This window comes from Semicossyphus pulcher, unplaced genomic scaffold (genome assembly GCF_022749685.1).
Source record: "Semicossyphus pulcher isolate SPU_LCO1_2020_fin unplaced genomic scaffold, fSemPul1.0.p SCAF_1, whole genome shotgun sequence".
NCBI classification, from domain to species: domain Eukaryota; kingdom Metazoa; phylum Chordata; class Actinopteri; order Labriformes; family Labridae; genus Semicossyphus; species Semicossyphus pulcher.
The window spans coordinates 17506640-17534320 of record NW_027211603.1 but is presented as its reverse complement, the minus strand read 5'-3'; the positions used below and the strand labels follow the sequence as shown (position 1 = coordinate 17534320).

The 27681-nt window shown below is 43.4% G+C and overlaps 1 protein-coding gene across 3 annotated transcripts; it reads left to right on the top strand.

The window, feature by feature from the left end:
- cgnl1 (cingulin-like 1) lies at positions 1-27681 on the top strand. Of its 3 annotated transcripts, none has more exons than XM_069657906.1 (19): positions 1-113; positions 2752-4474; positions 4583-4677; positions 6255-6357; positions 6787-6876; positions 7362-7498; positions 8412-8550; positions 8713-8925; positions 19013-19219; positions 19337-19441; positions 19538-19690; positions 19820-19990; positions 22144-22305; positions 22455-22544; positions 24855-24938; positions 25176-25300; positions 25696-25804; positions 25947-26110; positions 26224-27681. In XM_069657906.1, exons 2-19 carry the CDS (start codon positions 2804-2806, stop codon positions 26381-26383), a joined length of 3978 nt encoding a protein of 1325 aa, XP_069514007.1. In that variant the 5' UTR covers positions 1-113; positions 2752-2803; the 3' UTR covers positions 26384-27681. The 3 variants fall into 3 exon arrangements, with proteins under 3 accessions (XP_069514007.1, XP_069514006.1, XP_069514008.1); XM_069657905.1 differs by having other exon boundaries at positions 6252-6357; XM_069657907.1 differs by lacking the exon at positions 24855-24938 and having other exon boundaries at positions 6252-6357.

Here is a 27681-nt window from a genome sequence, read left to right as displayed (position 1 = left end):
AGTTAGCAAGCAGTGGTGTGGGCACTTTGCTTAACCGTTTATCTTTTAAACAAACCCTTTTAAACAAACGTTTATAGTCTGCGATAATTGAACCACACAGAAAAACGACGCCGGTGAGTAACTTGAACTAACTAACAGTGTTCATTGTAGGCTGCTGCTGGAGTGTTAACAGCCGATAAACTTAACAAGAAGTATAAAAACTAAACATGTTTCGTCAAAATGTCAGTTTAACTTGTTCCTCGGATTTTATTAAGTGAACAAGTTCTGTAAGTGAGGGGGAATTGAAGAAAACGCTAACGAAAGTTTTACAGTAAATCTCAAACTTGTGGTGTGTTCATGCCACCTGTTGCACCGAGCAGCGATGTAAAAATGTCCAGAAAGTGCGTCAACTCAAACTACCACATTTTTATCTCACCGGCCAGTTAACTTCCTGTCAGATTTCACCTCAAAGCTCTGTTTGTCTTCATATATTACACGTGAAATAAGCGCTATGATTTAATTGTGTTTACAGTTGCTGCTGTACGCTCACGTTGCATTTACCTGACTGCTCCAGATTAGTGAGCTCCCATTCATGTTACGTAACTTTATAATATTTTCCCACAGTGTAAATCCTCGCTGTTTTGAGTGGCTTTTACATTCACTCTTTTAATATCCTCCATTGGCTGCTCTAAACTGCTTTATTTTCCTCATGCAATCATGTGAGTCTCTGCAGCTGCGTCAGGACTCTCTGCGACACAGAAAACTAATCAGTTCTCATGAGGAGATAAAAATCTGCTTTGTTAAATCTTTACAGAGTCTCCCCTCAGCACAGATCAAAGCCAGGGCCTTGACATCCAACCTGTGCTCTGTGCTGACCTCTCTGCTCTGCAGCACAGGGGTCAGTGAATGCAGCACGGCCACTAGGAAGGGCAGTAGGGCAGCTCAGAGTGGGTTTTCCTCCTTTTGAAGTGAGAAAATTCAATGAGAGAAAAATAGTTGTGCACTTGTTGGACAACTTGTGTTTTGGATACATGTGACACTAAGGATGAAAGCGTCTATTGTGTCGCTTTCAGCTTTAATCAGTTCTGGACAGAACTCTTCCTGCAGGACAGGACACTTCTTCTTCTTCTTCCTTCTTGTGCTGTTTATGAAGGATGTGAGGCTAATTCGACTAACCAATAACTAATTCATTGACTTTAAAACCAAACTGAGGTGAATTATTCTCATGTAGAACTGGGTGTGCCCAACATTTGTAACATAAATGTTTTATTTTTGCTGTGTTTTAAGGCAGAGATGGCACCGCATCTGATATACAAACGTACTGCCTTGAGGATAGCAGACGCGCTATTTCATGCAGCAAACACCATGTATTTAACAGGAGCATTAGGACCTGAGTGTCTTGTCACCTTAGCTCAAAGATCTCCTGGGGCAAACCCTTATATATATATCAGGACACATGTAAATATTGGTGTTTATATACACCCAGATTTAATACATTTTTTGAGAACCCATTGAGAGACTGACAGGAACATCTTATCTACCAAACTGAACACCTGAAATTCAAAACACTTCATCATACTGTTTAAAAAACAAAACATTTAATATTGCCTTATTGCCTTATCTATCTGCTCATTGATTTTATTTGTAACTTTGTCCATGACAGTTCACAAAGGTATATCATATCATCTCATCTCCCAACCCTACATGGTGTCATATTTTCTCTAAATTTTCACATCCAGCGTCCATACGTCTCTCTTTCCCTATTTAATGCTAATGTGCTATATCCTGCTCTTGCCTTTGTTGTCTGTCTTATCAGTGTCCTTCTTCCAGGCCCATCTCTGTCTTTCTTTGTATTGTAACATCAGGTAGAATGGGGCGCTATCAGCAAGGCAAACAGGATCCTGTTAAAAGCCCATTGTCCAGTGAAACACATGGAGGCAGCTGATGGCTTTGTCTCCACCAGCTTCCTGAGCAAAAACATGTCGAAGGAGCATTTAGCAGCTTACTTTAATATCTGTAAACATTTTGAAATTATTGCCAGCTGTGTTTTCAGGATTGTGCTGCAAATTTGTCAAGTTTTGACAACCCTGCAATTATTATTATTATTGTGACAAATTGAGCAGAATCAGATTTGTTGCTGGCGTTTCCCATGAGCGTGGGCTGCAGATTACAATGTCATTTACGAGGAACAAATATGCTGCGTATGTACACACAAACACACACATGCACACATTCACTTTAAACCCACCCCCCAAGGCTGAGTAGAGATGACAGAGGTCTCACATTGTTCTCAGGTCTGACTGACTCATGTTGGAGTATTATCTTTCTATCCCTTCCTCTTAACCTGTTTAAACTCTAAACGGTCATGTAGTTATACCTTACCTGTTAGTCACGCACTTGTAAGGCCTTTCTAAACACTACTTTGTTACTGCAGCAGTTTAAAGGAATGTGGCTGATCTTGACTCATATTTTCAGAGATATTATGGCACTGATGTGTCAGAGACGTCACAGAAAGCTCATTGGCTCTTATTTCGTTCAGCCAGAGCTCATTAGCAGAACAGTTAGACAGATAGGATCTCTGCGGAGAGAAAACACGACATTAAGAACTCCAAACAAGAAAGAAAATGAAAGCAGACGACATAATGAAACGCGGCAAGGCTTTAATGTTTCATTAGTGACTGAGCGTTGATCTGGGAGACATTTGTTGATATTACTGAATTCTGTAGTGTCTCATCCCTGACTAATGCAGCCTGTCTTAATGTTTGCTTGCAGTGGTGGGCCACCTGATCCAGGGAGAGGGATTTATTTTCCTTCTGCATTCCTGATGGAGTCGTACAGAGTGACTGGCGTTCCTCACAGTGGACCACAGCGGGGCCACACTCAGCCGTCCCGCCCCTCCAGGCCCAACAGTAATGGAGCTGGTACCTACGGCCTCAGCATCCGCGTCCAGGGTATCGATGGACACCCCTACGTAGTCCTCAACAACCAGGACAGGGGTCCTCACTCCTATGTGGACCCTAACAGTAACGGCTACATCGACTCAGAGGGCTCTTTTATTGAGAACTTCGAGGAGTATGATTTCAGGGGAGGGAAAGAGGCCGGATCAAGCAGCCCCTTCATGGAGTACAGGTCTCAGAAGATGATGCATCACACTGGTCCTCAAAATGGCGTCGCAGATTCCCAGGGAAAGAAACCATCCACGCTTCTGAACTTTCAGAAGCACCCTGAGATTCTACAGCCGTATGATCCCGACTCCAATTCCCTGAACATCGGTGGTTTGCGCAGCCGGCCTTCAAGGTCTCCGCCTCTGGCTGAGACTGGGAACCAACAGCAGAGTTCCTCCTCCAAATCTGCAGTACCTGCACCGTCCCATCCCAAGTCATCCAGCCTGGACCACAACAAAGCTCCTGCGCAGCGCGACAAAAGGCAACTTCCATCCAAGAGTGTGAGTGATGCAGCCGTCCCTAAGCCGAAGTCACAGCCTCAGTCCTCGCCTCCAACCCAGCTCCCCCAGCCTCAGACCAAGCCTCAATCACAAGTAGCTCAGTCTCAGTCCAAACCTCGTCTCACTGACACGAGTCCACCTCAGTCAAAGCCGGTCTCTAAAACTCAGCACCAACCAGTGCCTCAGCCTCAGCCTCAGCCTCAGCCTTCCACGGTGTCCAGTCCCGTGAGTGATCAGAGCAAAACGTCCATCAGACCCCCCAGCTCTATGAGCAGCACCAACTCCAGTCTGGAGCGTTCCCGGCGTGAGCCTGACGTCCTCCCTCTCCGCAGGACTGACTCCAGTGGACCAGTCCTTCAGTCCTCTTCACGCTCCCGCCACTCCTCCTCATCCTCCACCTCTAAGGCTCTGGTGGATGATCAGATGGACGCGCTGTACGCTGACACCATCAACCGCCATGAGAACCGCAGATACATCCCTTTCCACCCTGGTTCAGGCCGAGATATTGACACAGGCTCAATTCCTGGTGTGGATGAGCTCATTGACAAGTTTGATGGCAAAGATATCGGCCACCAGCGCAGGGGCAGAGCGGGGCGCAGGAACAGGATCAATCCCGAGGACAGGAAGCGCTCACGTAGCGTGGACAGCGCCCTCGGCCTGAGAGACGGCTCAAGCAACTTGGACGAGTTTAGCACCCATCGCGGCACATCGGTGGAGCACGTCTTGCGGCCCTCGCAGCTTCGGCTGCAGAAAACAGCAGGCAGTCAGGACTCCTGGATCACGGCTGTAGACGGTCGGGCCGACTCCAGAGCTTCATCTCGTGCCACCAGTGCGCCCGGCTCGCCCCAAAGCACCATCTCTACGGGTGTCGGCCTCATACAGGGTTACAAAAGGCCACAGACTAGCTCCTCTTCAGTAACATTCAAGAGTAAAGAGAGCGAGGACGGTGCTTCTTCAGCTGGGAAGGCTTCATCTTCATCGCTGTCAACATCGCTATCAAAGCCCTCTGCCACAGCAGACAAAAAGCAGAGCGCAGAGGCAGATGTTCAGGTACAAAGCCAGACATCACCATGAGTTGATCTTACACCTGAAATTTGAAGTGTGTTTTCTTCGTATCACTCTTACTTCATCTACTCTGCATCTCCTTCTCATTTCCAGGCAACACCTGATCTTCTCAAAGGTCAACAGGAGCTTTCACAACAAACAAATGAAGAGACAGCTAAACAAATTTTATTCAGTTACCTGAAGGACGGGTGAGTTATCTTGACTTCACTGTTCCTTATTATCAAGCTTTAAATGCTCTTTGTTTTACTCTTTGGCTGTTAGTTGAATCATGAACTGAGCATATTGTTCACTCTGAGGCGTGAATCCAACATGTTGCGCCATGAAGCAATGCATCATAAAGGAGGAGACTCTGTGGGAGCACATAAATGTTTTTTATCAGAGTTGGACTGTTAGTGATAAAAGAGAAGGAATGTGCTCGTCTCACCCTCCCATGCCGGCTGTGAGTGATCCAGCTGTCTGGAGTTTGTTTTCTTGCAGAGTCCCACTTTTCTCTCTACTTTCTGCTGTGTGAAATGAGGGGAAGAAGTTCTGCTTGCTTCTGTAATCAGACACCTAGCACTGTCAGGGAAAGGCATGTAGGGTTAAAAGGTTAAGTTAAGTTGAGCCAAATATGACTTTTATGCAATCTCTGAAATATGGTCGTAAGTCATTGTCAGTAGTTGTGTGGAGATCGTCTTCTTCTATCACAAATTCCAGTTTAAGCCTTTTCTGCAGAAGTTGACTCAGACTCAGATTTTACAGTGAGAAACAGATTAACACAGTTATTCTGCAGACTTGTGTTAATGTAGAAAGCGAACAGGAAACTGGCTGGGTGTGTCGGGCCACAGGTCAGGAGTCACAGGACAAAGGAAAGGAAACACAGATGGAAGTGCTGGGGCTGAAACTGAGCTACATTCCCAAAGCCAGAAGACAAACATTCACCAACAGGGGTTATAGAGGTTTAATGAAAATCATCTGTACGAACAGAAGAGAGGTTTAAGGGGGGGTTTGGCTTTCTGCGTCTTAGCGGCCAAATTTATTGAAATAATATATCACTGCTGTCATGTGAAAGTGGTGTAACTCCAGTTTTGTGGGTTCTGATGTTTTCACTTTAACTAAAGGATTAAAAATTGCTATGTGGGTTGAGAAAATCCTCCCATCTGTGGTGCTTTCAAACGCCTGGCAATAAACTCAGAAATGCGAAGTGTCTACGCGAAAGACAAAGCTGCCTTTCTTCACACTGGAGAAGTTAATGTTTAAGAAATGTAAAGTTTTTACTGAGCGGAACAAAACTATGATGATAACAAATTTTTTACATCAACTAGTTTTGGCTGGTTTTGTGACCAAGTGCTGTGAATCCAGGCTTCATATAATTGTATAAAATATTCAAAATGTGAACAAAACTACTGCTTTACTGTACGTTTTCTCTATCCGTATAATTATCACTTTTAAGCTCTGCTCCTTCTAATTTACCAAGTGACGAAATTAGACTCACAGCAATCCCATTAGCGTGCCCATACGTTTGATTCTTCCGCTCATGTGCTTCATGGCTTAGTGGACGGGTGTAATGAAGCTGTCTGTGCTGTGAGGTGACACATCAAAGCAGCATGATCCTCCCCAACCCTCTCTGAGCAAGGAATGAATTACTGTGTTCCCAGAACATTCTGGAAATAAATCCTGATCCCTCAAACACAGAGAGAAGTCATGTTTTTAACCTTTATTAGTCATAATGTGTTAACATACGTGCGTGTGTCCGTGTGTCCGTGTGTGTGTGTGTCTTCAGAAGCAGCGACAGTGATGAAACGACAAAGAGAAAGGTCAACCTTGTTTTTGAGAAGATTCAGACCTTGAAGTCTCGAGCCACGGCGAGTGCACAAGGCGACAACAAGGTACACATTGTTTCACTGTGATTGTACAACAGATCGAGAACTAATGAATTACAATGTATCTCTTCTGCTATCTGTTTTTAAATGTCAGCTCTTTGTCAAAGGGCCGTTCTACATGCATGTATTACAGTCATAGAAGTACAGTTCTGCGTTCATGTTTTAACTTAAATGGAAGGATTAAACATAGAAACAATCTGTGTTAATGTTCAAAGATAACTTTATATTCTGCCTGATCCACTTTTTTATACACGTTTTATCAGATCTTTTAAAAACTCTTTGCCTATTATCTGAAGCTCTGAAACTTTAGCGCTCTGCCTGTTTACTTCGCATAGCAGACACTGTCAGCAATTGAATATTTACCCTTTACTCAATAACTGAGTTCAGTTTGGATCTGTGAGAAATAACCACCTCTAAAACGTCCTCTCTTGTCAGTCGGTGGACATTGCTGCACAGACCAAAGCTCTGCAGGAGCAGAAGGCTGAACTGGAGAAAGAAATGGCCGAAGTGAAGAGACAACTTGAGGTAACAACAGATAAACTTCAGCTGTGCCTCTGACACAAGTTTGTTTGTGTTGGCATATTATTATTGGTTTGTTAGATTGTTGCCAAAAGTGCTGTTTTTTAAGCACATCCTTTAATTAAGGGCTTGGTTGGGGAATAGGTTTACGAGATTACTGTTTAACTTGTTGAATTTAAAGAGACATCTTCTGGGGCGACTAGTTGGATGTAGAATTGGAGAAGCTTATCACAAAGGTTTTCATGGAAAGAGTTTATTTTAACAACTTGTACATCTTATATGTTGCTTTTCCACATAGTAGAGACCCTTCTTTGCAATATTTAAAACAGATAGATAGAAAGATGAATTGGCCAAACTTTGTGTTCAGCAAACAATGTCTTAGTACAGTCAGTTCAATCTAAATGCAAAAGGCCTTTGCTGAAGACATAAAAGAATATATGTGTGTATCTTCATTGAAATGTCACGTTGATGTTTGTGTGTTTGACCATCAGAAGAATCAGGCTGACAGGAAGAAAGCAGCAGGTTTGAAGGAGCTGCAGCAGGAGCTGGAGCGGAGCGCAGACGAGTGCAAGCGTCTGAAGGAAAAACTCGCTAAAACAGAGGCCGAGCTCCAGACCACAGTCGAAGAGTAAGTGCAGTTCTGGACAACGATCAGTGATAGGTTAATAAAGTAGCTTAGTGATCTGCTGGTGAAGCCACCTGTTTGCAGGTGAAATGGAGGAGCTGTTTAAGAGAATAAGCATGTGTCTGTTAACACCTTCCCCAGGTCAGATAATAATTAATACTTATAATAATTAGCAGCATGTGTTATTCATCCACTGACATGTCCGTGAAGTGTAACGCTGAAACCAGAGAATGGTGTCGATGAAACGACTGAGACATGTTGATAGTTACTGAATTGGTTACCATGTCAGGTCCTATGACTTGTCCTACAGTCCATTGTGTCTCAGAGGCCTCCATACATTAGTACCTGCTGACAGATTTCATTCAGCTGGATTTCCACCATGTTTTGTATTTTATTTCTGCCTCCTTTTATGCTGGGTCGATCCAGGATCTTTTACCTGTCAAATTTTTAATTCAAGTTGATTATCATCCATAGTTTTAGTCATCACTGGACAGCCGATAGTGAGGAGACAGACAGGAAACACGAAGGCTACATAGAGATATGATGTGCACAGGTCTGTTGTGGGTATACGGTCAGCTAGCGGTTGGTCCCCTCTGAGTCTGTTCTTCCAGCAGGAATAGACGCTCTGCTTCAGGCTACATTACTGTGGTATCATTTGTTTGAGGTGCCTCACATCACTTATCACCCTCCCCCTCAGTTTTGTCATGCAGAGGCAGTTTGGACATTATTGGTTTGCCAGGTTCAGGTTTTCATTTTAACCTCTGTGCTCTGCAGGCCTCACATTCAGAGCCTGCACAGGTGCTGCCATTTTTATGTGTGAATTAGGGTGCAGGTGTGCAGGTGTGTGTGTGTGTGTGCACATCCACTGTATGTAGAGTACCTGTACTGTGTTGTGACATGTTGTGTGGTTTGTCAGGCTGTTCCAGGTGAAGATGGAAAGGGAGCAGTACCAGACAGAGATCAGAGACCTGCAAGACCAGCTGTCGGAGATGCATGACGAGCTCGATGCGGCCAAGAAGTCGGCCTCAGATGGAGAGAAAGACAGCATTATGGCGGTAAGGCAGTGGTCATTCTTCTTGGGAAGCAATCTAACTTTGGAGTCAACATTTAGGTGCTGTTTCATGAGATCACTGGAAAAAAGGCTCCATCTCAAAGCTTTCTCTCTGGAGACATTAAAGAATAATTATAGATATTTTGTTTTGTCCCATTTTTCACAGGACATGATGACTCTCAAAGTGGAGATGCAGGAGGTTCTTCTAGCCAAGGAGGAGCAGGAGGAGGTGCTGAGGAGGCGAGAGAGGGAGCTGACAGCTCTGAAAGGAGCGCTGAAGGAGGAAGTTGCCGCTCATGATCAGGAGGTGGACAAGATAAGAGAGCAGTACGAGAAGGAAATAAGCAGGCTGCAGACGTCTTTGGAGGAGGCTAAACAGGTAATCAGCCCCCTTGTGTTTCTCCTCTCTCTCTCTCCCCTCTCTCCTCCAGTGTGTTCCCTCCTCCTCATTTCCTTCCCTCCCTCCCTCCCTCCCTGTTCCAGAAACACACCCTGTCACAGAGGAGTGTGGAGATAAGCACCGCAACAGGGGAGCTGTAACTGTGCGTGTGTGTTTTGCATTGCAAGTCGTGCCATATGTTTGTCATCAGAGGCTGGAGCTCGGCTTTGAAGTGACATAATTTACACCTTTTCACTGGTTTCACATCTGTGGCTTTTGAGTATCAAAAAAACTGAGACTCAGGTTTTAAACAGGCAGGATACACTGTATCCAGAATATGCTCGGCACTTTGAATCAGCAACACCTTATTGCTGTGGAAAGGACTTACAGGAAACGGGAGAAAAGAGACCTTGTTGCATCGGCTGTCTTTGTTGCATTTGAATTCAGGATGTCAAAATATGAATTATTGAAGAAGGCAAAGATCAGAGAGCAAAGTCCTGAGGGAAACAAGAATTTAGGTATTTGAAAACAAGTAATTTAAGATATGATCAGCCAACAACATGCAATGAACATGCTGCTCTTGAGTCTCCTTTAGTGGAGATAAACATTTGCTGCCTCACTGATGCCATATGTGTCACTCTGAAAGAAGATGAAGACGTTGAATTTCAATATTTACTGAGTTCCTCTCACATTTCCCCCTTAAGATTCATACGTGTCCATGCATAGATTTTCAAATTTGATAAGCAGATGGTTTCGTGCACGTCTGCTGTTTGAGTCATAGATCAGTGATTACAGGACTTGCAGGGAACACTGACTGCAAAAAGCAACGTTCAAACCCACAGATCAGCAGAGTACAGGATCTCTACCTGCAGCAGTGAGAAATGTTGTACGTTTAGTGGAAAGCTCGTGTTCACACACTTGAACGGGGTCAACAGAGCAAACTGATAAAATGAAAATGAAACACTGTGTAACAGTTAAAACAGCTCGTCATCGTTTTCCATGGGAAGTCTTTTCAGGCAGTCGAGTGTGGAGGTGTTTTCTTATCTCAGCGTGTTCCTCTAGGGAGGAACTTTTTACAGGAAGAGGGATGTTTGATGAGACATTTAGAGACAATTATCTGTATTGGGAATTGTAAGGAGTTGCCTCACTGGGAAGGTCAGTAGCAGGTCTCAAATAAAGGACTTGATATACTCTGATACAACAAAATCTACACTTCTAAAAAGCTGAATCTCCTTGAACCCTTGGTCTGTTAAATCACTGTTGTTCTGCACCATCAGGAGACATGAACCAGCCATGTTTTTAAAGTGAATGATTTCTAGTAAGTTTCCTTCAGAGCACAGCGGGGGGAGTTCAGATGCGACAATCAGCGGCGCCGGACCCAGAACACTGAAAGGACTGAAGACACATTGTCTTCAGCAGGTTGCTGTGTGACTCACGTGTGTCCTGTTTGTCTCAAAGAGTGGAAGTCGTCCTTGTTCTCGGCTTCCTGCAGGCTGGTGGGGGTCTGCTTGCAGTAGCGCTCTGCAGCCAGAGTGTATGAGAACATTTCCCTTTGTCAAACGGAGGCACTGCTCCCCCGAGAGGGCATGTTGTCAGGGGTTTACCCACAGTGCTTTGTAAACACTTGGCAAGATGAAGTCATTGTTTGTTTCTCTTTATAGATAAAAAGGACCTCTGGTGTTGGAGTCTTGTTGGTGTAATGAATTAGCGTTATGTCCTCAGGTTAGACAACATTTGTAGATTAGAAGGCGTCTATATAATGGCACCTTTTATGCTTAACCTACTTATACATGAAGTTTGTGCCTGGGCAATGTGCAGACAGATGAGAAAATCTGATATCATTTCCTAGTCATAGCTACATAATAGCTGTTTTGGAAGCATGTCTGTGATAAACTTATGTCTGTTAAGGTTCACTGTGTAATAAAAACACACAATGAGATTGGCACAAGTACCAAAACAAAAATAATAATCCAAATGAAACCTGCAGCCCTTTGAAGTCTAAAATGTTCCCAGCATGTGGGTAGTAAGCTGAGCGACAGGTTATGATGAAGTCATGAAAAGCTGCTTATTATCTCATGTACGTTTCCGCTTTGTGTGAGGGTGTGAGACACAGAAAATAGAACCAGAGTGAGAGTGCATCTTTTTATGCCTCTGCCCCACCTCCAACCAAAGTGCTGCTTCCCCCCTTCAGCGGCCCTGACGTTTGCGGTGACCGGCATGGCCCATGTGGAGAAGAATGCAGAGAAGTGGAGCACTGAATTGCTCTGTATGCTGGTTAATTGCAGTGGCAAGCCATCACTAATCTAATGAGCTGCCGTTCCTGAGTTGTGCCCCCTCTTCTCTCTGTGCCCTGAAAGAGTGGGGGTAATTGTGGACCTCGGTTGATAATGAATGATGAGTTTGTTTCACACAATAATAGCAGCGGGGGTTGGGACATGCTGAATAAGTGGGTCAGTGTGCTGTAGAGAAGGGGATGCGTTGCTGACCCCCTGAAAGGAGCGGGGGGCCTGTTTTGTGTCTTAAATTGAAAGCTGCATTGTTTTTTCAATGAGCTGAAATCTGTGGAATTTCAACGAGTGTGAAAAATCTTTCTGGAGAAGATATGAATCTGCTTATTTTGAGTTCTTAAGGTTCCGTAACAAAAGACGTCTGCACATTTGGACTTGATGTTTGGTGTCAGAGTGTGCTGGTATGCAGAGCATGTGGAAAGATGAGGTGCGGTGAGAAAAGGGAAAGGTTTGTTTCCAGGAATGTGGGGGTCAAAGTGGAGAATGTGCTCCCTGCAGACCTCCTCCTTCTCTCAGCTCCAGCTCTGTTACAGTGCGCCCGCTCCGACCTGCAGGAGAAGCTCCGATCTTTTCATTCCTGCCTCTTCAGGTTGCATCCATCTCTGCAGCGCTCCAGATTCTCGCTGTTAGAGGCTTAAAAGGGCCTCAGCCGAGCTCTCCCTTTCTTACTGTAAAGACTCGGCTTTGTTCTTATCACACCATTTCCAGCTCTTGTTATGTTTCACCTACAGCCCCGAGCCACGGTGTGCAACACGGCCACATTGTTATCACGCTCTCATCTGTAACCTCAATCCCAAATGCTGTATTTTTTCATTCCTTAACTCCACAGTCTCCACACAAGCCTCCGCAGTGATCTCCCACTCAGCTAAACTCTGCCTGTGTCACTCCCGCCCGTATCTCTGCCTGCCTCTCGAGTAATCTCTGCCAGCGTGTGAACTGAAGTCTCACTGTCTGATCATCAAACTTCCGTAGCCCAGAGAAGAGTTCCCCCTCAGGCTTGTTTTGAAAGTAAGGACTCCTGCATGAGTCTGCGTGTTTGATGATAGCACTATATTTCCCAGCGTAGCATTAGGAGCTGATTTAGCAGACGGCTGGAGAGAGGAAGATGGAGACGCAGGGCAACAAGTGAGGAAGGAAATGATGGAAGGAGCTTCCTTGGATGGATGCTTACAAAGATGCCAAGAATTGAGCTGTTGAAATATTAGCTTTTCAAATATCTTTACTGATAACTCTTTAGATTTTACGACATTAAATACCCAGCCGATCAGCCAGGTTCAGTTCAGGAAGTGTTGCTGTACGGCCATATGAGGCAGTGGTCTGTCTGTGTTTGTTGTTCCTTTACCTCGCTGCAAGTCTGATGTGGTGGGAGCCTCGTCTGCCAAAACAACTCTTATAATTGTAACGATAGCAGCTGACTGGTTCAGGACGTTGTGTAAAGTGTGCGGTTGAGATTTCCATGTTTGAGTCTTTAGTCTTCAGCACTGTCGTGTGGGATGTGGATTTTGGGCGTTCCTTCTCGTCCTCGCAGGTTTATTTGAACCTTGTCTTTTTTGGCCCGTGGCCTGGAAGGCTGGGACCGAGTTTTCTCCCCTCTTTGTCTTTCTGCTGAAATATTTCTGAGCCTGTGGTGAAGCTCTGGCACTCTGAAAGTCTGAAAGTCAAAACAGAGTCACGCTCAGATCAACATTCTTGATTCTGATAAATGATCTGTGGTGAATGTAATTGTTTTTAAAGTGTTTTCACATCATATGCTCTGTTCTCACATTGCGTAATCCAGTTTAACATTATTTACAGGTCTGTGCTGAATATTACTACAAAATAAAAGGCTGCAGATTAGACACTAAAGTTTTTAAATTCCAGGAACCTCAATGTGGTAACCCTGCGATCACAGACGGCAGTTTAATCCAATCAAACAATAATGAATGATTACTTTTAGATATGTTTCTGCACCGACTACAGGAGGAGTCTCTACAGTCTTACATGGAACACCAGAGATGTGGACTTGACCCATGGTGACTTGGACTCGAGTCGACTCGAGTCACTGTTTTGATGACTTGCGACTTGACTTGACAAAAAATAAATGACTTGAGACTTGACTTGAGGCATGATGACTCGGATCACTTGCGTGTGTTGATAAGTTTGAATGTTAGCTGTTAAATATAAAATGATAAAATTCAATGTTAGTGTCTGTCTAACTATCAAGTATGTATGCAGCACAAAATGGGAATCATGATTGTATGATTCAAAAAGTGTCCCAGTATGTGATTGTCATGATTGGATGACTGGCTGTCAGTCAAACTCCTCACTATGGCAACACACAACATCAAAACCCCCCGCTACCTGATGTTTCTTCCCCAAAGAGAAGCCTCATCAGTCGTACTCGTTACTACTCAATACGGTCTCAGACCAGACCATCATCATGGCTGCGTCTGTGCCAAGATAATACAGATACAATTCACTGTCATACTTTATGAACAGGTTATAAATTGGCCAATAATATCATTATTAGACAAGCTATTAATACCTTGTCTTTTCTCTTTATAAAGACCGGATACTACAGGTAAGAGTGCTGTGTCTTGGGTGGAAAAAAAGTGACTTGACTTGCCTTAACTAAGGACTCGACTCGACTTGACCTGACATAACCTGTGACTTGACTTGACTTGACCCAAGAAAAAAATGACTTGCTTGAGACTTGGACCAAATGACTTGAGACTTACTTGGGACTTGAGCAAAGATGACTCGGTCTCAACACTGTGAAACACTGATGAAAGATGCATCAAAACAAACTATGTGCCAAAAGACTTGTTTGTTGTTCTAAGCAGTAGTGCTGCTCAAACCCCTGATGTTGTTCTGATAAGATGTTTTTCTAAGCTTGTATGCACTGTGATGAAGTCACATCAAAACATCTTAATGTCATGTAGCCATGACATGATGATTGCAGTGGGCGTAGTTGTCAGCACTTACTGTTTGTGGTGTCAACAGCCAAATCCCAAAGAGTCAAACTGACATGTTAGGAAGGACTGAGGACTCTAGGACTTTAGGAAGCAATTTTCTGTTTTATTATAAACATCAATGTCTAGATCCATAAGCCCACTGGTCTCTGTAGTTCCCTGTTATACCCGATCACCTCTGCACACTTCGGCTTTGCACAGAGTCTCTTTTAAAAGCAGGATTCTGTTTCCATTTCTCTGAGGACAAGACAAGATTTGATTACGGCCCTCCTTTGACCAAAGAGATGCCAGTGCTTCTCAGCTATCACGTTTTAATTTCTACTTCAATCCTTCCTTTGAGTTCATGACAGGCCCTCTGTTCCAGCTAACCTCAGGTCCGGGTTTCTTCTTTAATGAAGAATGCTGTTGTATTTGTAACACACACGGGCTGCTGGCAAAGCAAATCAATGCTCTGACACTGCCAACAAAGGCTTTTTTTTCTCATATAAGAGTTAAGGTAAGAAAATGTGATACAAAAGAGGAAATTACTTGTACTCTGAATGACCTTGGGCACCGTCAGAAAGCTCCAACCCAAAATCAAGATTTTGTCTGCTGCCATCCAAACAGTGAGCAGCGTACTGGCCAGTAAACACAAAATACAAGTCCACAGCAACACTGTGCTGCCGCTGTGTCTTTAGACAGACTTAACAAGAATTAAAAGGCTTATTTTAGTCTGCCATGCATATTTTAGCATCTTTGCAAAGCTCTAATCGCTTTGTTTAGTCTGAAGTCGTGAGGGCAGGAGTCAGTAGCTTGCATTTCAATGAGGAGTCAGCCAGCAACAGAAAAGTTCTCTTGTTAAAACATTTATACAAAATATCTTTATAGCCTGCAGGCCCATGAATGTAAGAGCCAGGATATTTATTAGAGCCTATAAATGCTTGTAGTGTTGCAGAGACACAGTTGGATGTTGAATCAGCAGGTGATGATGGCAGTGATGAGGGAGCGGAGGTTACACTTTTGGAACAACTTGTCAACAATTGTACAGACTGATTTGTTGGACACAGAAGGAAAGTATAAACGCACAGATGTCTGTGATAAATGAAGTTTGCGAATGAGCTTTGACAGCACAGGAAAGAGGAAACAACTGAGAGGCTGGAAACGTGTGCGTGAAGACTGACAACAGGAGGAGAGGGAATTCACCTGTAGTGGGAAAAGAAAGAGGAAATGTGAGAGAAAGAATCTTCCTTCTTCTGCAGAAGCTTCAGATGGTGGCAGCGAACCAACCTGTCAGTGTTGCTGTGGGACACAGAAATCACACTAAGCATGTTTTTGCAGCTGCTGTAGAAGGAAGTCATGAGTTTCATTGCATCCTGGTTTAGAGTACCTGCAACTGAGTGTACCCGTAACGGCTTTACACATCCAGCAGTGATGCATTTAACTCAATGTGATAACATGATTTGTTTATGAAATAATAGTGATGTTGAGCGGCATTGCAGCCAAAATACTTGACTTAACTAAACCCAGTTAATACTCGGTATAATTTGAGTTGTAATAAATGAAGTTCAAAAAGGTATTTTCCCCAAAGGTTTTTCATGCATTAATTTGTAGCGTCTATAAATCATTATCACATCCAGTTGAAACCTATATGAGTCATAAAAATAAACAGACCTTCAGCAGGAGAATTTGCAGCCTTTGCCAACCTGCTATCGTGCCCCATTCTGTTGGGTTTTGTGGATCAAATGTTTTCAGATTGGAAAACTACAGCCTGTTTGTCTTGTAAAAGAAAACAGAACACGTGCAGAGCAACATCAAGAACAGGGAGGGGAAAGAAATGATAACAGCAGCTGGCTTTGTGGAAAAATACCTACCTGCCTTGATCTTATAAAAGGTCAACCTTTTGCTGACATTTTTAGTTAGTTTGTTACTGTTCTCAGAAATATGCAACGAGAAAATTTAGAAAAATGATCAACCAAGCAGAGTGGTTTGGGATTTCTGCTGCAGGTTTATTTTTAGACAATCAGCTCTTATGTTTCGCTGGAAGCTGATTTAGCGAGAATAAGTAAGAGAGCCAAGATTTCACCACAGCACACGACCTGCACATACTTCACTCTCAGCGTTCGTACCAGGCTTCAAAGACTGCACAGCGTTAGTTAATCTGCAACTTTAGACAAACAGTGTGAGTACACACACGGACCCAAGTCAAACTTTGAGTTAGGGGTGAGAAGGACGAGCTGTATGATATTAGCACATATTTCTCTGTGGTATTTTGAACTAATTCACTCATGTCTGCTTGTGTTTTGGGACTTTGTCTTTTATTTATATTTAAGGAGGTGATAAAGAATAATATATTGACAGATTAAACAAATCATTGTCTAATAGTTGATGAAGTGATTGTTTTGTTAGCACTAATCCGTCAGGGATCGTTAGGTAATCTTTAGTAACGCTTTTAATGAATGATTAACTTTTTGTAGTGTGGTATAAGAATAGAATCAAGTGAGTGAAGCCTTATACAGCTGGTGTATAAGATATTAGTGGGCTTATTGATAATATGAATGCTTCTCATACATGTGATCAAACATAGATGTGACATTTGTGATTTTGTTCTACAATTTAAGAACAGTGCATCTTTCCAGCAGCAGGTTTAACGCTGCACTTCACAGACACGGCTGTCGTTCCTGCTTCCTGTCCCGCTTCCTCTCACAGACAGCAGCAGGGTCTCTCCCTCTTTCTGCCTGGGTGGCTCTGCCCGTGTTTTTAACTCGCATGACCCAGTGTGGGAAGTGGGGCAGGCGGAGAAGTGTGAGAGTTGAACTTGTTGTGGATGTTGCTGAAATGGAGCACAAACCATGACACATGTCATCAATGGTTTATTATTGTAGTGAAAGCTGTGTTTTGCCCCACATGCTGCCTAACCCCATTTTTAATTCATGAGCTTCCACCGTAAACTCGATCACACTGATACAACAACACAGGTTAAAGAATGTTTTACATGTTAAAAATAGTCATTTAAACCTATTTTAGTTTGAAGGCTAATTAGCAGTGTTTGTGATCTTTATAAGATATTTGGCAACCAATAGTTTAACATGTGATATCTCGCAGCATCATGACATTAGGAAGGTGCTGCAACACAACACAAGTGTTAGAGACCAGGGCCCAAACTGAGGATGCATACTGTCTGGAGTCTGTACTTCGTGCTGCAGAGGAATTGTGCCGCGTAGTACTAAGAGGTATTTCTACTATTTAGTTTAGTTAAGTTGTCTTATATAACTCTTATATAACCTCTGCAATGTTTGGATTTAAGCTTTAGTCGCTGTAAAGTCTACATAATAGTTTGTCATACATTTCGTTGTTTTACATTTGTATTTGTTCAGCTAATCCCGAGAGGAGAAACCGTATGATTACAGTGGATTTGGCAGTATTGGTTCTGTACAGGGCTTCTCGCTCCTTAGACCAAACAAAGCGACCCGGCGAGGCGCTGATGAGGGCGGCTCTGCGGTGACGGGAGGAACAGGTCTGACTGGCCTGTCACCGCTGAAGCAGGGAGGTAACCGTCACCTTTCTAGCACAGGACGTGCCTCTTTTCAAACACGATGACAACAAGACGAGCAGACCAACGAGTGCCTTTCACATTTGTCACTTAGAAAATTACCTGGGGTGAGACTGGTAGAGTTTGGCTTCCAGGCGAAGCTAAAATATGTATTTGTAAATAAATTACTACCTTCAAAACCTCAAATGCTCTGTGACACTAACTGCAGCACTTTAACTCACAAAAGTACAAATGTTTTCCTCCTGCAGGTTTTTCCTGAGTCATTGTTGTCAAAGAAACACACACTTTATTATTTAATCTTCCTGCTAAGCTGGTGTAATCTAGTAAGATGTCTCCTGAAGTGGTTTTTAACAAACCAGTTTTTAGTTCCACTGTTTGTGTTGATGCATTTTTCTGCTCCATCTTTCGTCTGTGAGTCACTGACTCGGTTACAACTCAGACAGCTGGTTGTCAGCAGTGTGCTTTATTAACCTTTTGACCCATTTTACACCTGGAGCGTTCATTGAATAAAGCTTTTCACCTGTTTCACCTCTGTTATATAGTAAAACAGTAGCACATTTTACAGACCCCTTCTGTAATTCTCTGTGTGTCTAAGTGCAGTCATAACTGAGATACACACAAAATCGTCAAACCTGTTTCCTGACATTCCACCGCGGTTTCAAAAAATGTTGTTTCCAAACAAACTTTTGCAAACCTGTTGCTACTGATGCTGCTCTGATGTCATCACAGCTGAAACCTGTTATCTGTCACACTCATTGAGTCATGTGCTTTGTCTACGTTTCCTTCTCTCGCACGTACATGTGTTTCCGTCAGTTGTCCATCCTTGTCTCCTGCAGAGCACTAAACCCTGAAAAACCTTACCGTTTACTCCACCACTGCTAATGCACTGCTAAAAGTGATAACCAACACTGTATGTTGGATGTAAAAGGATAGGTAGTGGTCCAAATACACGTCTTAAAGCCACCTCACAGACGTTTATCAGGCTAAAAACTTGTGACAAAAGAGGTCAACAGGTCTGCCTCGCAAACGTTCTGACATTGTGTGGCCCTCAATCAGCGGAAGCTAATGAACGCTCTGCTTTAGTGGCCTTCATTTGTGGTTCATTATGTGTTGTGAGAGAACTACAGGAGGACATTGTTACTCTGTGTCTCCACAGCAACAAAACCACAGTGAGAAACGGAGCACTTGAATTAGCTTTTTGTTGCATTTGAGAGAAGTCCTAAATGTGCCACGGTGCATTGTTATTCGACTTTCTGTTGAGAGTCACAGACTCCTGCTTCCTTTGTGCTGAACACCTCGTGTCCCGTTCTGATCTGCAGAGCAGCGCAGCAGTGGTCCGTGAGAAGGCTGAAGTGGAGGCGGCCAAGGGTGCAGTGGAGGGTCAAGCAGGACGGCTGACCCAGGAGGCCGAGCGGCTGCGCAAACGAGCACAAGAGCTGGAAAATGAGGTGGCAAAACTCAACCGTATCATCGATGAGGCCAAGCTACAGGAGAGCAGGCTGGGGGACAGAGTGAGCCGGCTGGAGGTGAGGGGTCAGGACAGTTAAAGAGAGTATCAATCATAGAAGAGCGACTATGTTTAGTTCTACACTGCCTGTTCAGCACATTATACCATATGAAAGTCTCATATGTCCACTTCACAGAAAGATAAAAAGCATTTGGAGGAATCTTTGGCTGAAATTAGGGAGCAGGAAGAGGAGATGTCTCGTGCCAATCGAGCGTTGACCATCCGCCTGGAGGACGTTCAGGTGAGATCAACAACACTGCTTTACCCCGCATGTAAAGAAATGTGTATTTCTATCACAAACATATTTTAACATCTCTCATATCATGCTTTTCTATAGAGGAACTTGACCAAACTGAGCATTGAACACAAGGAGTTGGAGGAGAGGTTACAGGAAGAGAAGGCTCAGAAGGAGCAGTTCAAGAACATGAAGAATGAAATAGAGGAGGAGAGGAGGCTGTTGGACCGTACAGTGGAGAAACTCCAGAAGGAGGTGGGTGTACATGAGTCTGTAGCACACATAATACTCACAGCAAACACCGCATGAGTGGAGTTGGTCTCAGATGGTAACATGCATTATATCATTGATCTCTAAGTCCAATGAATCTCTTTATCTCTGCAGATGAACGATATCGTTGACGCATCCCAGTCGTCCACCCTGGAGCTGCAGGAGCAGATTGATATTTATAAAGAGAAGAACCGTCGCGAGCTGATGGAGCTGCAGAGGCATCTGAAGGAGCGAGGACAGGAGCTGGAGAAATACCTGCTGACCACCAAAACCCTGCAGGAAGAGGTACAATAGGCCATGTTATCCTCATCTAATGGATGGTCACAGAGTGCTTTCATGGTGAGCATGGTCACATCGAGGCCATCATTAGTCAGACCAACAGAGCCCTGCCAGGCAGAGGAGCAGATGATGAGCCATTGTCCGGACTCAGTTTGACCCCTCCCTCCTGTGTCATCCTCTTCTTCCAGAGAGCGATGTCACCACTTAGGTATTTCTGCTGTTCCTGTCAAACCCAAAACACAGAATTATGGGAGGTAGATGAGAAGAGTGAAGCTGTAAGGAGCCTCTGGTCTTTAATAAAAGCAAGAACTATAATGTGGACTTTCCCTTTATAATCCTCTGATGCCAGGCTGCAACACCATGCAGTGATGGTGCAACTTAACAGTCTGCATTGTTTACATTCAAACAATAAATTAATCCTTGTCAGCACGTTGGAATGTGAAGAATGTGTTTTGTTTAAGGTAGGGTAGACGACCTTGAATAACTTATGCTATAAAGATGGCAGCCTGTGTTGTTATATGTATGTATCAAACATTTACTTAACAAGGTGGGGCTGTTTGGGTTGTATTAAAAGTGACCAGACGGGAACATTTTTATACATCAGTGAAAGCACATTCAGAATAAGCCCAGTCTCAATGTAACATACCTCCATGTAGTACATTGTGTGCACTGTGTGCTAAGTTGTAAAGTGCATGAACTTCAGCAGGGTAGTGTTGTCTCAAATCAAACAAAGCAAAGTTGTGCACATACTGGAAATGACAATTACATTTCCCTCTTCTTCTTTTGACCAAGATTGTCTTCTGCAAAAAATATGTGTCAGCTATAGAATTGGACTTCCTTTGATTTTAAGTCACTTGTGTGTGTCTGGTTTCACACATAAACAACAAAGTAAACAATGCAGATGATAAACATTTTAAGAAAGAGTTTGCAAGTCTTTGATGGAAATGCATTCAGCATGGTTTTTAGGCCTTCAGGCAACAAACAATGTGCCCAAACTCCAACCCTGTAAACAACACTGTCTGTTTATAATGAAAACTCCACTGGGTACCTATTTATCAGAGCTTGTGGCATGCTATGCCCTGATTTAAACTCCTGATACTTCCTAGCATACAAAGAAGGTAAGTATTGATATTTTCTTCTCTGGGAGGAACCCTCTATGTTCAGCCTTTATTTCACATACACAGCACACTGCTTCTTAATATGATCTGGATGTCCCTGACTGCAGCTTTCATCACTACATGTCCTATTTAGTGAAGTGGATATGTAAGGCCAAAGCCAGCATCCCTTTGTTCCTGTCTCCATCCATGCTGATGTATCTCTGTCCAGCTGGTGCACAGGAAGTGGAGGATGTCAGTGTTGTGATATCATTGTTGTGAAAGCTGTGCTGGCAGGATGCACATCCTCCACCTCCTCCACCTCTCCTGAGGAGCTGAATGCTCTGGACTGGGCCTTAGTGAGTCCACTTTTCCAGCTGCTTTCAAATGCATCTCCACCCTTTAGACTTGGCAGACTATCACTAATATGCAAGTGTAGGCATGCTCCTCCTTAAAAGCCTTTATTTTCAACAGACATGTGGCCAAGAAAGCAACACTCTGTAGATCTGCCTTATTAATTTGTAAACATGCTCATTTATTCATGTCCATGGCCTGATAGAGGACGCATAGTTATCCCATTACACCTATTACTAAGTCTTTGTACGCTCATGGCTTAAATTAGGTCTTACTTAAGTATTTACATGATGAAATATGGAACGATTCTGCACTAATGGCCAAATATTTGTCCTGAGTTAGGAATAAGGGCATATGATGGATTTTCATTGTCTTTGCATTAAGCAGTGGGGGCTTTTTTCCAGCTGTGGGCGGCACTGCTGCTGAATGAACACCTGGGAAAACACTAGCTGCACTGGACTCATTAATCACTCAGGGGAACCATGTTATAACTTCTTTAAGCAGCAACTCAATTGTTGCTCGTTGCTGCAGCAGTAATACTTGATAAAAAGCAAGATGACATTTTGTACTGGAGATGGACTTTCACCACAAAGGCTGGTTTTAATCCTCACTTAATGTATTTATAATATGCTGAGGGTCCTCTAATGAGACCTAGTGATGTTTCAGTAATTCTCCAGATGCTGAAATGTGTTCTTGCATTTTGTCTTGTAGCTTTCACGTCGAGAGGAAGACCTGCGGCAGTCTGAGAGGGAACGAGACGACGCTGTGCTCAGGGAGAAGACGCTGGAGAGAAAAGTCCATGACCTGGAGGTGGAGGCTGAGACAAAGGCCAACGCTAGAGAAGACAAAGCTCGACACGTCAAGCTCATGGAGGTACATAATGATGTCAAATACAGCCAGTGATCATTTAGACTACTCGAACACCTCATTACACCTCAGTTATCAATGATTAAAGTTAATATTCAAAGAAAGCAGGCTCAGATTTCAGCTGTAACTGTCGATGTAACCGCCTGGTTATGCAGGACAGGATCGCACAGCTGGAGTTGGACCTGGATGAGGAGCGTCAGAGCGGAGACCAGCTGATGGACAGGATAGACCGAGGGAGAGAGCAGGTACAACACACACACTCACACACACACGTACTCAACACATTCTCATTATCAGCGCTCACCTGTGTCAGTAACCTGCCGTCCATGTTCACTTTAGTTCACTTGTTCCATCTCAACCTGTTAATGATATCCAGATCTCCTGTTGCTCTTTCTTCACCTCTAACATCATGACAGTCACTCACCTTTGAATGACACAAACATGTGATCTCAAACAGTCCTGAAAAAGTCAGTCCACACATTCCCACACACATTGTTCTTGATGAAGTGGACGGGTTATTGCTTTGTAAGATGATCTTGCATTATCACTCAGTTTGGCGACCTGCCAGCGTGGTCTTACAGCGTCTATCCAATTTTCATGCCTCAGCCACAAAAGCCCCTTCTTAATGCAGCGCTTGAGCCAAAATATGCAAGCTGCCAAATGTCTCAAGTTTTCAGGTTGTACGGTTCACTTGGAAATTACGTTCGGTAACTTCAGCTCGAGAACAAATCCACTTCTTGTGCTGGAAGTCAGTTTTTATATCCTCACAAGCAAACGCTCCAGTTTTCCTTCCTCGCTGATAAAGCTGCTGACGGAGGCACTGAGCAGTTAGATTTAGATAAAGTATGTGCACTTTTAGGACTGTTTGTTCGTGGGAGAGTGCTTACTAATCAGAGGGAGTTGGTTGTGGTGTTCTGCTCTGTTGTACACGCTACAGATTTTATGCTCATGTTTCTTTAACTCCTTTATTTTGAAAATAAAAGGATGAGATCCAAAGACACTTCTGTGAGATTTGGCCTGGTTACAGGTTCCTCTCGGTCTGAAACTGACACAGATTCAAAGGTCGCGACTGAAATTTGAAATTAATGTGCATAGCGACATCAAGAGAGGCTTAGTGAGGTTGAGTAGAGTATTTAAATCTCCTTAAATGGCTTCCCTTTTAAAAAATTCCTGGCAGCGAGTAAAGAGTGGCATTGTGACAAAGTGGCATTGGTTCAGCATGAGGCTGAGGTCGGTTGTCACAGCAACACTCGAGCAGAGTGGAGTAGGTTGAGTGCTAGTGGTGTGTGAGGTGTGTGTGCTCTAATGTCTGTGGGGAGGAGGTGGGGGGGAAGGGGGTGGGGGTGTATGGCTATGGGGTGGAGGGGTGGTGGGGTTGCAGCAGAGGCAGCAGGAAGAACACCTGCGTCTCTCCTGGCACCAGGTGCTGCTCTCCTGTCTAAATGAGAGTAATCTCTCCTCTCCTCTCCCGCCGTCTCTCACAAAGCAGATTAGTTTCGCTGTATGTTCCAGTCTGCTGATTCAGCTCCCTCAAGCACTGCGCCGGGTGCACCAGTTACAGGGGCCATCGTTCATCAGAGCAGCCCACTGTCACACACTAATTGGCATAAAATATCACCAATTCTGAGCTCCGCGCTCAAAGAAAGAACCATCACTGCTGTATCGATTTCTTTTCATCCCTCGTTTGAACCGGTCCATCACTGAACAGTCAGGTTCCTGCAGCGAGGCCTCTCTGAACTGATTTCATGTTCAGTGAGTGGATAAATGATGACACACGGTTAGTATTAAAGGAAAAAGTTTGGGAAATAAGATTATTCGCTTTATTGTAGGGAGTTAGGGGAGGATCAATAAAACGGTCATGTCTGTCCTTAAAATATAAAGCTAGGAGCTTAGCTTAGCATAGACTCTCTACAGCTTACTACATTAACAAAGCCACAACGTGTCATTTAAACACTTCAGTTTTGATGTTAATGAGATATAACATGCTTATTAGAGAGATTAAGAGCTGCTGCCAGGTGGATTATTTTACTTGGGACAGAGCCAGGCCGGCCTTTTCACCCTGTTTCCAGTCTAAATGCTAAGCTAACCTGCTGCTAGTGGTAGCTTTGATTATTTTTACATAAATGAGAGTTGTACCGAGCTTAAACCAAACAAGAGCCAAAACCAAACCAAAATGTCAAACCCAGTCTTTAATGTTGTGCAATAACACACATAACACGTGTTTTCAGGCTTAAAAAGTCATGTCTTGTGTAGTGTCTTAAAGTAAATCTCTATATTTTCTGTACTTGAACTCCTGTCATTGATTTCTACACTGATAACTACAACCTGCTGTCACTGACAGTTGACATTACGACAACAAGACGTGTAATGCAGACAAACAAGAAAATCCAGCTCACCAATTAACTGAGGCGCTCTCAGCATTATCTCCTCTATTGTTTAACATTTTGACTCACTGGGCGCTGCAGCGGTTTCTGCTGTGTGAGGCTCAGACAGCGTCTGATAATAATTGTCATCAGACTGTGTGGCGATGACAGTGTCTGGACTCGGTTTGACAGGTGGAGCAGATGAGGAATGAACTCCTGCAGGAGAGGTCTAGCAGACAGGACCTGGAGTGTGACAAGATGGCTCTGGAGAGACAGGTACACACTCTCCTGTCTGTAGGAAAACAACTACACACACACACACACACACAGTGATGCTCTGCTAACTCAGAACAAAGCAGCAACTCATTTCATCCATATCTTTTCATCATTTTCATTAGATTGTTTCCATTTTAACATCAATTTTCAGTTTCATATACTGATGTATTATTATGGCATAAACATATATATGCCAAGTTAAGCCCCTCACTTCCTGTCCGTTCACCCCCTCTCCAGAACAAAGACCTGAAGGGGAGAGTGTCTCATCTCGAGGGCTCCCACAAGTCCAACAAAGAGGGCCTGGTAGCTCAGCTGGAGGATCGCGTTCAGGAGCTGGAGGAGAGGCTGGAAGGAGAGGAAAGGTGAGCTCAAGGCTCCGACTGGGAATAGAGCTGAGGTGTGCTGTGCTTAAAGTGATGGAGGAGTGAAGCATTATGGGGCAGGCTGACTGAGAAGTACGGAGGTTCATTATGTTTGATAGAGCGACCAGGTGTTGACTTCACCGAATCAGAGGAAAGTTAAAGTTAGACACTGAGGGATTTAGGTGACCACGTTGGAGCTTATAAAGGAGAAAGAGGCAATTTTGTAAAGATCTCAATCTGATAACTGATGATTACTAATGTAGATCAACTGGTATTAGTAATTGGAAAAGTGAAAATGATGTTAAATGTTTTTCTAAGAGTTCAGAGATGTATTCAAGTCACACTGGTGTTCTGCATGAAGTGTGAAGATGCATCATGTTCACTGTGTGTTTCAGGGAACGTGCCAACCTCCAGCTGGTGAACCGCAGACTGGAGAGGAAGGTGAAAGAGATGATGATGCAAACTGAAGAAGAACATAACACAATCCAAGATCAAAAGGACCAAGTACGTAACACACTCTAATATTAGTCTTTAATTAACAACAGATCTCCAGTACAATGAGTATTCCTACTTCTAACAGCCATAAAGTTCATATCTTTCTTTGTTGAATCTTTATTAACCCTTTGCATGTTGGTTCTTCTTGAAGTTGAATCTGCGTCTGAAGGCTCTGAAGCGGCAGATGGACGAGGCTGAGGAGGAGATCGACCGACTGGAGCACGGCAAGAAGAAGCTGCAGAGAGACCTGGATGAACAGCAGGAGGCCAACGAGCAGCTCCAGAGTCAGCTCAAAGCTCTGCGGAATGACATCAGGTAAAAAGACTATATCTAAGTATCCGATTGTCCTCTGTGACAGAGAGAGAAATAATTTTAACAAGGAAAAAAGTGAACACATTCTCAGAGTTTAATTATTCTGTCTCGTTCAGGCGCAAGAGTAACTCTGCTCCGCTGCTTAACAATCTGCACGACGACGATGATGATGACGACGATGACATCAGCACTGATGGGGAGACGTACTTCAGCTCGACATCGGGCTACAAGCGATCCTTGAGTCAGGACAACATGTTGTCCACCTTCACTTTGTAAAACGAGCCCTTAAAGCTGCTTTGTTTGCATCACTGTGGGACCAAACGGCTGGAAGTCTTTGCTTCATGCTTTGGAACAAAACTGTAGATATTTTTATAAATGTGTGAATATTCAGAGACTTTGCAGCTGAGTGAGATACTTATATTTTTGTGCAAAAACACACTTCACATAACTCTTCTGGATATTGTTTCTGGGTTAAATTTTGATGACTTAAATTCCCTCAGTATTATTTAAAATCATAAAAATGTAAATACTGTTTAATTTCATAATAATTATACATTCCCACGTTGTCTTACCTTTGTAAATTAGTTACAGAAGGATTACACTACACATTACACACTCAGATGTGATCCTAGCATTAGTGAACTTGAAAACGCACTCTTTAATGCACCGCACACCAACGCAGCCAGCTCTGCCTTTGTGAACAGCATGAACTTATTAACCCTCACTTTTTTATGCCTATCAAATATTTTAAAATTTACATACATATATGAATATAATTTTTTGTACCATTCAGTTATATAAAATATATTTACCTTTTTTTTAAATTGAATCAAATCCGAGTTTATGAAGTGAGTCAGTCAGGATGTGTTTTTATTTATTCATGGATATGCAGAATCCTGGCTCGGTGCGTGTTTAGGGAACAGTGAATGAGGGACTTTGTGCACATCATTTTTATACAGTTTTATATGGTCTGATGCAAAATAATACATACAGATGTGGCATTCATTGTAATTAACACACTTATACATCATATGACAGTATTGCTTTTATTAAACATCTACTGGAAGAGGCTGCCTCGTGCAATCATGTGTCCTAAATGAGCTGTGTTTCTGTGATCATTGATCCTGATCAGACCTCTGACAGTTTCAGCACTGAACAAACAAAGCCACACTTAACAAAACCATTTCATCTCTGAACACAGTCATCATACTGGAACACATTTATTTATCTTCTATCTCTGGTGATTCCTCCTCTGAGTGGTGCACTGTAAATACTTTTCTTTAATCTCGTGTTTTATATTTTGTATGCACCGTATACATTCAGCCTTCCAGTGCCTGTAACAGAACTCACATCAGCCTCCTAATTCTCCTTTAACTGAATGAGGGAATTTCTTCACATGAGATAAATAGACAAACTGTTGACCTTGCTACACTGTGATGATTTGCACTCTCTGTCGGCTCTGTGTTGTAAAGTTGTGACGCCTGTGGGGGGAGAGAGGAGTGAGACAATTCCTGCCACTACCTCTCTGTACACGTGTATGTTTATAAATCCTGCTGACTCAAATAAAGTTACTT

Bases quoted from the DNA above. Each gene is read 5' to 3' on its own strand.
- cgnl1 (XM_069657905.1), top strand. From the start codon at position 2,804: ATGGAGTCGTACAGAGTGACTGGCGTTCCTCACAGTGGACCACAGCGG. The intron at 4,475-4,582 runs GTACAAAGCCAG...TCTCATTTCCAG, and splicing joins GCGCAGAGGCAGATGTTCAG to GCAACACCTGATCTTCTCAA. The intron at 25,805-25,946 runs GTACGTAACACA...TTCTTCTTGAAG, and splicing joins TCCAAGATCAAAAGGACCAA to TTGAATCTGCGTCTGAAGGC.